This window comes from Syngnathoides biaculeatus, chromosome 9 (assembly GCF_019802595.1).
Source record: "Syngnathoides biaculeatus isolate LvHL_M chromosome 9, ASM1980259v1, whole genome shotgun sequence".
NCBI classification, from domain to species: Eukaryota; Metazoa; Chordata; class Actinopteri; order Syngnathiformes; family Syngnathidae; genus Syngnathoides; species Syngnathoides biaculeatus.
Window position 1 is genome coordinate 9539099 of NC_084648.1, and position 14770 is coordinate 9553868.

At 46.2% G+C, this 14770-nt stretch overlaps 2 protein-coding genes across 3 annotated transcripts; one reads left to right on the top strand and one right to left on the bottom strand.

Annotated features, from left to right (window-relative positions):
* The first annotated feature begins 758 nt into the window (after positions 1-758).
* Positions 759-11180, top strand: cdc6 (cell division cycle 6 homolog (S. cerevisiae)). The gene is made up of 12 exons (XM_061831155.1): positions 759-897; positions 2053-2272; positions 3568-3825; positions 4041-4240; positions 4339-4487; positions 4697-4803; positions 4992-5131; positions 6171-6271; positions 6348-6409; positions 6640-6821; positions 6951-7091; positions 10903-11180. Exons 2-12 carry the CDS (start codon positions 2062-2064, stop codon positions 10990-10992), a joined length of 1641 nt encoding a protein of 546 aa, XP_061687139.1. The 5' UTR covers positions 759-897; positions 2053-2061; the 3' UTR covers positions 10993-11180.
* Positions 11181-11240: 60 nt separating this feature from the next.
* ccsapa (centriole, cilia and spindle-associated protein a) lies at positions 11241-14770 on the bottom strand. Of its 2 annotated transcripts, XM_061831158.1 has the most exons (5): positions 14462-14770; positions 14221-14382; positions 13771-14145; positions 12590-12885; positions 11241-12507 (listed from the first exon to the last, which is right to left on the bottom strand). In XM_061831158.1, exons 1-5 carry the CDS (start codon positions 14544-14546, stop codon positions 12316-12318), a joined length of 1110 nt encoding a protein of 369 aa, XP_061687142.1. In that variant the 5' UTR covers positions 14547-14770; the 3' UTR covers positions 11241-12315. The 2 variants fall into 2 exon arrangements, with proteins under 2 accessions (XP_061687142.1, XP_061687143.1); XM_061831159.1 differs by having other exon boundaries at positions 14221-14770.

Sequence of the window (14770 nt, forward strand, 5' to 3'; positions counted from 1 at the left end):
TAGTTATATTGAAACCGCAAACCTTGTTAGGATAAGCGGCAAAAGAAAATGGATGGATGGAGTCAAATTGGATGGATGGTTATGGCAAATTCAAATTTTTTTCCAGTATTAAAATTTTGAAGAAAAAAAAAAAGATAATCCATCAGTACTGGGAGAGACAGACGTGCACATATCCAAGTCAATATAAAGAAAAAATATTTTTCAGTAAGAATTAAGACATGAAATCAATCAAAATATACCATCTTTTATAAACACTGCAGGAAATTTATTAAAAACACATTTCCTATTGGAGTTAGGAACACAAGCACGGACCACAAATGACTCGAAGAGATTACATGGGTGGTTCCCCCAAAATGGAATTATGGCGTTTTCTTTTCACTGATTACTACCAGTGAAGACGTGTCAGACTGAAAAAAAATAAAAGGCGACATAGGCTGAAAAAGGGTTTTGAGTGCACATACACCCTGACTTGAACTATTTTGTAGAGTAATAATGGAAAGCTTAGTCTTGGGGGGAAAAAAAAGCTTCATTCGGTAATCCTTAATAGCTAAAACGAGAGAAAGATGGGGGAGAAACGATCATTTGAACCCAAAACGAGAGACACGCGTCAGAAAAATTATATTCCGCCAAAACGAACTGGCGTCGAATCTCCCGCCATGCCTGGGAGCGTCATTGCGTAACGCATGATCCGGTTTAGAGGGCTTGTCCAATCAGCACGCAGCACGGCCCACTCCCCAACCGCGTAGGACCAATCAGTGAACGGCTGGCCGGAAACAGCTGCTGGAGCAGATAATATTTGGCGCTAAAATTCGCATTTGCAGATTGCGTGAGAAGGGAAGAGCAGCAGATCGCCGAACGACCAAGAAACTTTTTTCCTCTAACGTCGCACACTCAAAGGTAATCTTACAAACACTTTAAATTACCAGCAGCACATTTGTGTGTTTGTCGATCACGTCAAGGAAATCCATCCATTTGTTTGTCGCCAAGACAAAATTTATTTCGGGCCTTCCTCTTTTGTTCATTCGTTTGTTATATTTTTTTAAGTAACCACAAATCTAATGTCAACTCCGTCAAAGTTATGCCGTAAAATACTACACTGCATATTAAGTATTTAATGAAATCCATGTCCAATGTAATATTTAACTTGCTCCTCCTTGATTCTTTCCTTTTGTGTACTAAGCGAATGTAAATTGATTCCCTTTTAGATTGTAAAACGAGTTCGAATCCGTCGTGCAACATGTTGTAGTAAAGAAGTGATGATTTTTGTGTACCGGAAATCCGCATGAATGAAACTTCAACTAGAACCGAAATGGTTTTGCCCAAGCATGCATGTCAACATTTAATATCTGGAGAGTATAAAATGACATTGTTTGAAATACCGTTTTAATTATTCACCAGTGAGCACGATTTCACCACATAAAGCTCTAAAACTATATTTAATTATAAAAGGTAAAAACTGGTCCATTTTTAAAAAAAAAAATGAATTGTAAAATGTGTCTAACTTTGTTATCCCAAGAAAACCAAACAAAAGGTTCATGGTGAAAAATAAAATATCCAAAGGCCACTGAGATTCACGTTAACTCAATCAAAATCTGATTGAAAGTCGTTTTAAATGCAGTTAATCACTCTTCGGGAACTCTGCCTAATCCGGATTTAATCTCATTTGAAGCCTTTTCTGAACCTGACCAAAACTCATTTGAAACGTAGATTCAATCAAATTTTAAACGCAGCCCGAATCTGATTCAATCAATGGTCTGAACCTGATTGAAATACATTTGAACTCTTGTCTAATCCCAATCCAAACTCAATTAAAACTCAACCTAAATCTGATTGAAACCAAAGGTTGGTGTAAAACCAATCAGACGCTTTTAAAACTAATTCTTAGCCTGACCAGATCTCATTTTGAAAAGCAGTCCTAGCGTAATTTTAATCTACTTAAAACTGTTTAAGATTGATCATAACTCTTGTTGTGAGTTGGTTCCCACCCCCCACGCACATAATTTTTTTTTTTTTTAATACATGTTTTAAAGTGTATTTCAACTTCCTGTTCAGGCTTCGGAGATGCCGAGCACTCGCTCACAAGGTCTCACGCAGACCACCCTGCCCTTCCCCAGGCGCAAATCCGCCAGGGTGGCGCCCAAGCCCAAAAGAATCTTGTCTGAGAATTCTGAGCCCGTCAAGACGAACCCGGACCGCTTATTACCGCAGTCGCCAGGGGGAGCAGATGCGGCGCCACTTCCGAGGCTTCCCCTCAGCCCGCGGAAACGCACGGGTGAGTCCGCTTCAAAACCCACACCCGGCCCCCTAAAATGGTCATCCATCTATTTTCTTTGGCGCTTATCCTCACGAGGGTCGCGGGGCGTGCCGGAGCCTATCCTAGCTGTCCATGGGCAGGAGGCGGGGTACACCCTAAACTGGTTACCGTCCAATCGCGGGGCACATCGAGACAAACAGACGCACTCACAATCGCACCTATGGGCAATTTAGAGTGTCCGATTAATGTTGCATGTTCTTGGGATGTGGGAGGAAACCGGAATGCCCGGAGAAAACCCAGGTAGGCACGGGGAGAACATGCAAACTCCACACAGGGAGGGCCGGGATTGAACCCACGACCTCAGGAATCTGAACCCAACGCTTTACCAGCTGAGACCACCGCGCTGCCCTCAAATGGTCAAAATTATGGTGTTGTAGTTACAAGCCAAGAATAATTAATTTTTAAAAAATGGTGGTGATAGTTATTTTTAAAAAATACCAATAAGAATACAGTTAAAGAGAAATATCCTTAACATTGTTGGTAAAATCTTAGTGGTACCCATCCCTAGATTCAAATAAAATTTCAATTTTATTTTTATTTTTGAGAAAACATGACTTTAAGAAAAAAAAATCTAACATTGCGTTGCATCCACCCCTACAGACATATATATTCTTACTGATTATTATTGGAATAAGCAACACGGTGAAGTTGCTGGTAAAGCGTTGGCCTCACAGTTCTGAGGTCCGGGGTTCGATCCCGGACACATCTGTGTGGACTTTGCATGTTCTCCCGGTGCTCGCGTGGGTTTCCTCCGGGCACTCCCGTTTCCTCCCACATTCCAAAAACATGCAACATTAAGTGGACACTCTAAATTGCCCCTAGGTGTGACTGTCAGTGTGGGTGTTTGTCTCCATGTGCCCTCCGATTGGCTGGCGACCAGTTCAGGGTGTACCCTGCCTCCTGCCCGTTTAAAGCTGGGATAGGCTCCAGCACTCTCCGCGACCCTCGTGAGGATAAGTGGCAAAGAAAATGGATGGATGGATGGATGGATATTGAAATAAGTGATTCCTCTTTGGGTAAAATTGTTCATTTTTACTAATTTTCTATTAAAAAAAAAATGTAACTTTCAGTCTTTAAGGCGAAATATTGTTGCACGGCTCCCGCAGAGTTGGGGGAAGATGTGTATTTTTACAATACATCACCATAGGTTCAATAAAATTAATAATTCGTTCTCTATTTCCTTTCAGAGTTAATGTGTAATAATAAGTTTGGTATGAAAATATGTCTCTCCCCCCCCCCCCCCTTTTACAAAGGTCCCGAGAACGCCCTCAACATGGACGCCGCTCTCTCGGCGTCTCCTCCGAAGCAGAGCAAAGCGTCGGCGCGGATGGCGAAGTCATCGCCACGGCGTTTGGCCTTTGACGAAAACTCTCCCGTCCCGGATCGTCGCAACCCGGCGCAGTCTTCTCCCGCCGCCGCCTCGTCGCCGAGGCGACGGGAATCCGGAAGCCCGGCCCGGCCGAGCCCCGACGGCGACTCGGCGGCGGCGCTGTGCCGACACGTTGCCCAGAGTAAGTTTTGGTTTGTGAACGTTTAGTTTGAATTCAAGACTAACCGGAAGTTGTCGGAATTCTTTGTTCATTTGACCAAATTTGAACTCCGTTGCAGAAAGTCGCCTAAATTTGTCTTCCAATAAATGAAATATGATATGGGGGGGGGGGGGGATCACACCTAAAAAAGAACCCCTTTCGCTGTCATAATAAGAGTTATTTGTTTGTTTATGTAGAGGGCAGCTCGGCGAGCGTCAAGCAGGCGCTGCACACGGCCGTGCCCGAGCGCCTCCTGTCCCGAGAAGCGGAGCGCGCCGCCATTCGGACCTTCCTGGAGGAGAACGCCGTGCGGCGGCGGCCCGGCAGCCTCTACATCTCCGGGGCTCCCGGGACCGGAAAGACGGCCTGTCTCAACTGTGTCCTGCGCGACATGAAGGTAAAATTAGTGCATACATTTAAAAGAAAAACACACACACAATAATACTCTAGCGCCACCTACTGTCAGTGTTAACTTGACGTCTTCCTCTGGTTTAGGAGGAGTTGTCGCAGGTGCAGACGCTGGTGGTGAACTGCATGAGCCTGCGCAGCTCTCGCGGCATTTTCCCACTTTTGGCCAACAGGCTGAGAGTGCCCGACGGTCGCAAAGGTCTGCAGAGGCACCTGACCGGGCCCGGACCCGCTTTGTGAGTACACGCTACGGTACCGACCGTGGAAAGACCGCGAAATACGAAAACCTGCAAGTCATTGAAACTGTTAGCGGTAATTGTTACTGTTAGCAGTAGTAAAGCAGTAATTACCTGGGATTGTTTCAAAAAAAAAAAAAAAAAGGCAAAAAGTCGAATTTGTGGATCTTGCACAGCCTTCGTCTGATGTCCAAAATGTCGGTTTTTAGATTGTTGGTTCTGGACGAGTTGGACCAGCTGGACAGCAAAGCCCAGGACGTCCTGTACACCATCTTTGAGTGGCCGCACCTGCCCAAGTCCAGACTCTGTCTCGTCGGTACGAATGCCACCACCGTCTTCATCATCATTATCTTCGTCATCTTCATGATGATTTGCCAACTGTGTCAAAATGACAATTTAGAGCTTCTAAATGCTAAATTCTACAGCAAAGTGTCTTTTTAGGAACAAAGTCCGCTTGAAAACTGTCCCCTCTGTTTGTGTTTGGGTGCGCTTTTGCCTGCGTAGGAATCGCCAACGCTTTGGACTTGACGGACCGCATCCTGCCCCGCCTGCAGGCCAGGGCTCAGTGTCGCCCCCTGCTGCTCAACTTCCCGCCGTACAGCAGAGAGCAGCTCGGCGCCATCGTGCAAGACCGACTCGCGCAGGTACCGCGTGCGACGCATGCTGACGCCGCACGTATACTGCGTGTTTGCGCGCGAGCGTAATCTTTCATCCATTTTCCACGGCGCTTATCCTCACAAGGGTCGCGGTGGTGCTAGAGCCTATCGCGGCTATATTCGGGCGGGAGGCAGGGTACACCCGGAACTGGTCACCAGCCAATCGCCGAGCACATAAAAACAAACAATCGCTCACACTAGCAAACACACCTACGAGCAATTTAGACTCTTCCGATTAATCTACAACGCATGTTTTGGGGATCTATCCATCCTTTTTCTTTGCCGCTTAGCCTCACGAGGGTTGCGGTGGCGCTGGAGCCTATCCTAGCTATAATCAGGCGGGGCACACCCGGAACTGGTCGCCAACCACACATAAACAACCGTTCACACTAGCAAACACACCTACAGGCAATTTAGACTCTACAATGCATGTTTTGGGGATCCATCCATGCATTTTCTTTGGCGCTTATCCTCACGAGGGTCTCTGTGGTACTGGCGCTTATCCTAGCTATTCGGGCAGGAGGCAGGGTATACTCTGAAATGGACGCTAGCCTATCGCCAAGCACATATAAACAAACGAGCGTTCACACTAGCAAACACACGTACAGGCAATATAGACTCTTCCGATTTAATCTACAATGCATGTTTTGGGGATCCATTTTCTTTGTCGCTTATCCTCACTAGGGTCGCGAGGAGTGCCGAAGCCTATCCCAGCTGTTTACGGGCAGGAGGCGGGGTACACCGTGAACTGGTGGCCAGCCAATTGCAGGGCAGCCACACTCACAATCACACCTATGGGCAATTTAGAGTGTCAAATTAATGTTGCATGTTTTTGGGATGTGGGAGGAAACCGGCGTGCCTGGACAAAAACCCAACCAGGCACGGAGAGAACATGTAAACTCCACACAGGCGGGAACCTGTTTGAACCCCGGTCTTCAGAAGTGTGAGGCCAATGGTCCTACTCGTTGATCCGCCATGTGTAACCTATAGAAAATCTCGTTGTTTTTTTTCTTTTCCTTGTTGTCAGGCTTGTGCAGGGGGTATTTTGGACGCAGCGGCCGTGCAGTTTTGCGCTCGTAAAGTTTCCGCCGTGTCGGGAGACGCCAGGAAGGCTTTGGACATCTGCAGGTTCGTCCTCGCGGACACTCGGAACCGATTGGTCAGTTCAGCGGTCGCTTGATTTCATTTTTTGTGTTTTTGGCAGGCGAGCGGTGGAGATGGTCGAATCTGAACACAGGAAGAAGGCGGACCATCACACGGCTACAGGTCAGAGTCGCCATGGCGATTGAAGTCGTCACCGCGTCACTTTACACTTGGGCCCGACCAAATAATTGGCTGATATCGGTCCTTGCTTTGTATCTTGTGCTTGAGATTCTGGTTTTGTCTTCATGTTCAGTTTGTGGTGTGTTCCTTATTTGCAATTTCATCTTCGATATTGTTGACGTCGTGCGTTGTCTTTTAAGTAGCGTGTGGTGTTTTTGTTCCCGCGATTTCAGAGTCGAGCATGGTGGCCGGCGTCCCCCAGGTGGCGCGCGTCCTGTCCGAGGTCTACGGCGACCGCATGGCGTCGGGGGCGGGCGACGGCGGGGAAAGTTTCCCGCTCCAGCAGAAACTTCTGGTGTGCTGTCTGCTCATGCTGGTGCGCGACGGCAAGAGCAAGGAGGTGCTCCTCGGGAAGGTAAGAGAACCGCCGCCGGGCCAAATTGTCGGTTTTGCGCTGTCCAGAACAGATAAATTGAATATCTATTCATTTGAATGGGGAAGGATGATTTGATTTTTGTTTGTTTCCGGTTGTTGCTGTTTTTAGCTCCACGAGGTTCACAGCCGCCTGTGCTCGCAGCGCCGGGTGGGCGGAGTCAGTCAGTCGGAATGTTTGTCGCTGTGCTCGCTCCTGGAGAGTCGGGGGGTCTTCGGGCTCAAGAAGGCCAAAGAAGCTCGACTCACCAAGGTAACGTGCCAACAACGAAATTGGGAATGGAAATGGAGTAAAAAATATATATTTTGTGTTCATGCGTCTCGGGCTACATTCTGCTTTGAGGGTTCACAGTGCCTTAAAAAAAAAAAAAAAAAGTAGCTGTTTGTCGTCAGGAAAATACGGTTATCGTTTTTCGGCATAGCCACGAGTTCCATGTTAACCTGTTGGTAAAACTACGAGCAACGCGTGTCTAACTCACTTTGTGTCGGTCAGGTTGACTTCCTGTCGGTCGTCGCCCTCACTTCCTGTGCATTTACCGTAATTTTCTTTTTTCACACGCTTTCAACCCTGCGGTTTATGCGGTGATGCAGCTAATTTGTGCAAATTTTTTTTTCCTAACGGCCGTGAGGGGGGGCACTCGAGCAGAATGAGTAAGCGTGAGACCGGTGGAATATATGTGCCGAGGAAGTGATTTTCCCCGGTCCTGCCCTGTAGGCGCTGCGCTAGCGTGTTTTGTCGTGTCTGTGATTTATTTTACATTGGCCGTTACCACGGTGTTAGCGTTTAATGCTAATGTTGGTGGCCCTGTTAGCGCCGCGGTAGCATGTTATTGCAGTATCTCAGTGATTTTTATAACCAGTATTTTTTTTTAACGCTTTATCGTTTAACGCCAACGTTAGTGTTAAACGCTAACAGGGTCGATTGGAAAAAATACTTGTTATAAAAATCACTGAGACACGGCAGTAACACACTAGCGCAGTGCTAACAGGGCTGCTAATGTTGTCGTTAAACCCAAACGCCACGCTAACAAGGTCGATTTAATTAAATAAAAAAAAAATACTGGTTATAAAAATCAGACACAGCAGTAACACGCAAGCGCAGCGCTAAATGGGCAGTAAACGCTAACGTTAGCGCTAACAGGGTTGATTAATATATATATATATATATATATATATATATATATATATATATATATATATATATATATATATATATATATATATATATATATATATATATATGTATATATATGTGTGTGTGTGTATATACTGGTTATAAAAATCAGAGACACAGCAGTAACACGGTAGCGCAGCGCTAACAGGGTTGATTTTAAAGATATATATATATATTATATATATATATATGTATTTTCTTTGTTTCCGCTTGTTGCTGTTTTTAGCTCCACGAGGTTCACAGCCGCCTGTGCTCGCAGCGCTGGGTGGGCGGAGTCAGTCAGTCATTAGTTATAAAAATCACTGAGACACAGTAGTAACACGCTAGCGCAGCGCTAACAGGGCCGCTAACGTTAGCGTTAGCGTTAAACGCTAACCCAGTGCTAACGGTCGATTAAAAAAAAAATATATATATATATATATATATATTATATATATATATATATATATATAAAATATACTTTTCCTTTCGGCTTGTCCCGTTAGGGGTCGCCACAGCGTGTCATCTTTTGCCATCTTAGCCTATCTTCTGCATCTTCCTCTCTAACCCCAACTGCCCTCATGTCTTCCCTCACAACATCCATCAACCTTTTCTTTGGTCTTCCTCTCGCTCTTTTGCCTGGCAGCTCCATCCTCAGCACACTTCTACCAATATACTCACTCTCACCTCTGAACATTTCAAAACCATCGAAGTCTACTCTCTTGAATCTTGTCTCCAAAACCTCCAACTTTGGCTGTCCCTCTAATGAGCTCATTTCTAATCCTATCCAACCTGCTCACTCCGAGCGAGAACCTCAACATCTTCATTTCTGCCAACTCCAGTTCTGCTTCCTGTTGTTTCTTCAGGGCCACCGTCTCAAATCCGTACATCATGGCCGGCCTCACCACTGTTTTGTAAACTTTGCCCTTCATCATGGCGGATACTCTTCTGTCACATAACACACCAGACACCTTCCGCCAGCTGTTCCAACCTGCTTGGACCAGTTTATTCACTTCCTGACCACACTCTCCATTGCTCTGTATTGTTGACCCCAAGTATTTGAAGTCGTCCACCCTCGCTATCTCTTCTCCCTGTAGCCTCACTCTTCCCCCTCCACTTTTCTCGGTAACGCACATATATTCTGTTTTACTTCGGCTAATCTTCATTCCTCTCCTTTCCAGTGCGTGCCTCCATCTTTCGAATTGTTCCTCCGCCTGCTCACTGCTTTCACTGCATATCACAATATCATCTGCGAACATCATGGTCCAAGGGGGATTCCAGTCTAACCTCATCTGTCAGCCTATCCATTACCACTGCAAACAGGAAGGGGCTCAGAGCTGATCCCTGATGCAGTCCCACCTCCACCTTAAATTCCTCTGTCACACCTAAGGCACACCTCACCATTGTTCTCCTGCCATCATACATGTCCTGTACTATTTTAACATACTTCTCTGCCACACCAGACTTACGCACGCAGTACCACAGTTCCTCTCTTGGTACTCTGTCATAGGCTTTCTCTAGATCCGCAAAGACACAATGTAGCTCCTTCTGACCTTCTCTGTACTTTTCCACGAGCATCCTCAAGGCAAATAATGCATCTGTGGTACTCTTTCTAGGCATGAAACCATACTGTTGCTCGCAGATACTTACTTCTGTCCTGAGTCTAGCCTCCACTACTCTTTCCCATAACTTCATTGTGTGGCTCATCAACTTTATTCCTCTATAGTTCCCACAGCTCTGAACATCCCCTTTGTTCTTAAAAATGGGAACTAGAAAACTTTTCCGCCATTCTTCAGGCATCTTTTCGCCCGCTAGTATTCTGTTGAATAAGTTGGTCAAAAACTCCACAGCCATCTCTCCAAATTGCTTCCATACCTCTACCGGTATGTCATCAGGACCAACTGCCTTTCCAGTTTTCATCCTTTGTAGTGCCTTTCTGACTTCCCCCTTAGTAATCATTTCCACTTCCTGGTCCTTCACTCTTGCCTCTTCAACTCTTCCTTCTCTCTCATTTTCTTCATTCATCAACTTCTCAAAGTATTCTTTCCATCTATTTAGCACACTACCGGCACCAGTCAACACATTTCCATCTCTATCCTTAATCACCCTAACCTGCTGCACATCCTTCCCATCTCTATCCCTCTGTCTGGCCAACCTGTAGAGATCCTTTTCTCCTTCTTTCGTGTCCAACCTGGTGTACATGTCTTCATATGCCTCTTGTTTAGCCTTTGCCAACCCTACGTTTGCCCTCCGTCGCATCTCGATGTACTCCTTTCGCCTCTCCTCAGTCCTCTCTGTGTCCCACTTCTTCTTCGCTAATCTCTTTCATTGAATGACTTCCTGTATTTTGGGGTTCCACCACCAAGTCTCCTTCTCCCCTTTCCTACCAAAAGACACACCAAGTTCTCTCCTGCCTGTCTCTCTGATTACCTTGGCTGTCGTCGTCCAGTCTATATATATATATATATATATATATATATATATATACACATACACACAGTTATAGAAAATCACTGAGACACAGCAGTAACACGCTAGCACAGTGCTAACAGGGCCGCTAACGCTGAGCTAACAAAGTTGATTTAAAAAAAAAAAAAAAAAAAACAGGTTATAAAAATCACTGAGACACGGCAGGGTCGGACAGGTAAAAAAAAAATCACTTCCTCGGCACATATATTCCACCAGTCTCTAGCGTTTAACACTAGCGTTAGTGCGGCGGTGCTAGCGTTAAACTCTCTGTGTGTCTTTCTTTAATATCTCGTGTTTCAATGTGGGCACTTGTCGGCTGCGGCGTACGTACAGTATGTACCAAATGGTATTTCCTTTTTCAAATGTACCAGGTGAGGTTTATAACCAGGTGCGCTCTGGAGGTCGGGTATTACGGTGGTTGACTTCCTGCGTGTGGTTGCAGGTGTTCCTGAAAATCGAAGAGCAGGCGGTGGAAAACGCTCTAAAGGATCGCACCCTGGTCGGCAGCATCCTGGCGGCGGGACTGCCGTGAATTTTTCTTCTTTTTTTTTTTTTTAATTCATTCTCTTTTTTGCAGAGAATGTTTGGACTATAAAAGTAAGCTTATTGTTAACACTGTTGGTAAGCGCATTTTTATTTTTCCACCTGTTGGATGTATGAACTTTTGAAATGGATGCTATTGAATGTGTTTTAATAAAGCAAATGGTGGATTTGTTGAAATGTTTTATTCACAACTTTGTAATAACATCAAAAGTCAAGTGACGCAGTGTCAAAATACTGTAAACATGAGTGTGGGGGGTGTATTCCCTGTTCGGTTATTGGTGCCACATTCGCGCTCACCACGAGTACAAACTGTCCAAATGGACATGCAATTTTTTTTTTTTTTTTAAATATTTCATGTGTTGTTAGAAACATTCTTTACATTTACATGAAGTGATCATTCGCAGTACTTTCAGTTAAAAGCTTTTTACCAACGTGACCTTGTAAGTTCACATCTAAAACATTAAATATGCAGTGCATAAATAGTACAATACAGTAGTCTCGTCACACAATCATGATTCATAAATGAGTCCAGCATATTCGAGGTGTGTTTGCATAGTTTGGACGGCAGCATCAGTGCGCACACAATTTTCACTTCAGGGATTAAAATTTGCACACACAAAAAAAAAAGATATACTAATTTAAATTTCCATCATAGAATCAGGAGTACAATATCTTTTTTTAAAACCATTGTAATATATATGTCAATTATTTATTGCTCTTGATTTTAAATTGTACAATACAAAAATATATATTTTTAAATTCTTCCCATGTTCTTTTTAAATGTTATTCAGGGACTTTGTGTGAATAAAATTTCCTCTTAATAATAAATAAATGCAGTAAATCTATATAGTGATAATCCTTTTATTAATAACTAATACCAAATTGGTTATCTTTAATACCTACAGTATGTGGCTATTTTTAAACTGATTTTTATTGAATTTCCCTCTAAAAATTAGCACAGTAATAAAAATTAAATCAATTTTCTGAGCCGCTTATCCTCACAAGGGTCGCGGGAGTACTTGAGCCTATCCCAGTTGTCAAGGGGCAGGAGGCGAGGTACACCCTGAAACTAGTTGCCAGCCAATCACAGGGCACATAGAGACAAACAACAGTCGCAATCACACCTTTGGGCAATTTCGAGTCTTCAATTAACCCACCACGTGTCTGTTTTGGGGATGTGGGAGGAAACTGGAGTACGAATGTGCTTCAGACTTTTTGAAAAAGACAAGTTCCTGCTCAGACAGTTCCATCCAAACACATGACCTCCAATTGACAGTATTTTTAATTTTTTTTTTCAGAGGCGTGGCCTGCTCTACCTGAGCCGCGCGGAGAAGCAGCGCATGTACTCCGTCACCCAGCGCTCGTCCGCCGCCGTCACCTGACTCCGCGGCGACTCCCTCAGCTTGTCCAGGTCCGCCGACCGAGCGCGTCGACGATCCGAGGCGGCCGAGCGCTTGTCGGGGGGACGCGTTGTGGTCTGGACGCACGCGTTGCAGCGCTCGCTCTGTAAGGGTTTGTTCAATTGGATCATTCAATCACGCTGATTGAACGCTAACTGCTTAGCATTAGCGCAGCCGAGCACTCACGTTGGCGGGCGTCGTGGCTTTCCTGGAATGTGCGTCGTTGCAGCGGGTCCACGGGTCGTCCGTGCTACCTCCTGACGGCGGTTGGCTCTTGGCCCGCTGAGGTTTGCCATCGGCGTCTTGAACACTCTGCTTCGAGCGGGGAAGGCGGCGGCGCCGCCGCTTCTGTGTGGGCGCGGGCTGGCCGGGATCCCCGTTGGAGTCCGGCGAGTCCTGCGGACCGCCGTCAGTGTCCAACTCGTCAGTGGCGCCGTTGATGTTTACAGGAGAAGAGGTGACGTTTGCCGTCCGGGCACATTCTATGGCACATCAAAAATTCATTCATCCATCCATTTTCTTTGCCGCTTATCCTCACGAGGGTCGCGGGGCGTGCCGGAGCCTATCCCAGCTGTCCATGGGCAGGAGGCGGGGTACACCCTAAACTGGTTACCGTCCAATCGCGGGGCACATCGAGACAAACAGCCGCACTCACAATCGCACCTATGGGCAATTTAGAGTGTCCAATTAATGTTGCATGTTTTGGGGATGTGGGAGGAAACTGGAGAGCCTGGAGAAAACCCACACAGGCACGGGGAAAACATGCAAACTCCACACAGGCGGGTCTGGGATTGAACCCGGGACCTCAGAACTGTGAGGCGAACGCTTTACCAGCTGATTTACCGTGCCGCCCCAAAACCAACCAACCAATCAATTAATTAATGAATTAACTGATGCTCCTTCAGTCACACGCCAAATAATTCACATTGTGCTGTGCAGAATGTGGAAACGCAGAAGCGCCGCCGTCGTGGTTGGCATGGCAACAATGAGCCGCAGGAACCTCAACATTTTTAGAGAAAAACGGGAGCATCACACGATCAAAAGGTCCAAGTCAGGTTCAGTGAGCAGAGGCAAGTCACAAGGAATTTTTCCACACTTTGTATGGGGGGAAAAAAATGGTTTTCAGCGGGCCACCACCATTTACCGACAGGTGAAAATTACATTTGCATTGGACTGCTATGAAATATTCATATTATGGCCTAGCATTTGAAAACTTTCATCGTAAGAGATGTACCCATAAAGAATAACAAATAATCATTTTCTACGTTTGTTGATTGCATTCCATAAAAATAACACTTATGCTTGAATATGATGGCATCCCAGTATATTACCCACAATTCCCAATTATTTGCCATAACCCCCCTTACCAGTTTTATCACCTTCTGGTTCTGCAGGATCGACCTCAGCCACTTCGGTTGCCGCCTCCTCCTCCCCCCGGTCCGACGGCGGCCTGGCATCGGGACTGGCCCTCGGCTCGTCCGCGGCGGGCGACGGCGCCACCCTGTTGCTTCCGGGCCGGGGCGCGGACCTCGGCGTGGACCAGCCGCTGGACAGCACGGACCCGGCCTCCCAGCCCTCCCAGAACCAGGGCTTATGCGAGTGCTCCATAACCCGCCGGGTCAGGCGGTACTTGAGCGAGTCCTCATAGCATTTGGAGAAGGTCTCCCACTTGGGCTCCCGGAACTTCTTCATGTACTCCGTTCGGACTTTTTTGGTCACCATGGCGACGGGGTGCAGCGTCACTACAACGACACGGATGTAAATTTAACAATAAATCTCCCAGATTACACTGTTAGAATGATTTATGCCAGACGTACAGCCCGTGGCCCAGAACCAGACCATCAGGGTGTCCAATTCGGCCCGTGAGGATGCGGGGCGCACCCTGAACTGGTCGCCGGCCAATCGCAGGACACATGGAGACAACCAATTCACACTCACTTTCGTTTTAGTTGTAGTTATTTTCTTTGCACTGCGGTTCTCTGAAAATAATGAGTGTTATAATAATGTGTTCCTTGGTGACGTCACCTGCCAGGTACATGCAAAGGCCACGCCCCCCACCGATTGGCTGAGCTGAGCTTAGTGGATCCACTACACAGACGGCGTCACGTGACCCGCAACCTGTCAGCTCCGATGGAAACAACATCCATTATTGATTCTACACCTGAGCCGGCCGCGTTATTAGACGTACGTAGGTTGGCTCGTAAATCAATAAAACGTCGCGATGAAGCGGTGTTGACGTCTTGTGAGGGGTTTTGTAACGCTCATTCGTTCGGCGGGAACATTCTCGCCGTTCACCTCGTTCGGCAACACGGCGATGCGCTTCAATGGCGACGCTAACGACCACGGGAGCGATTTAAAAACAGTTGC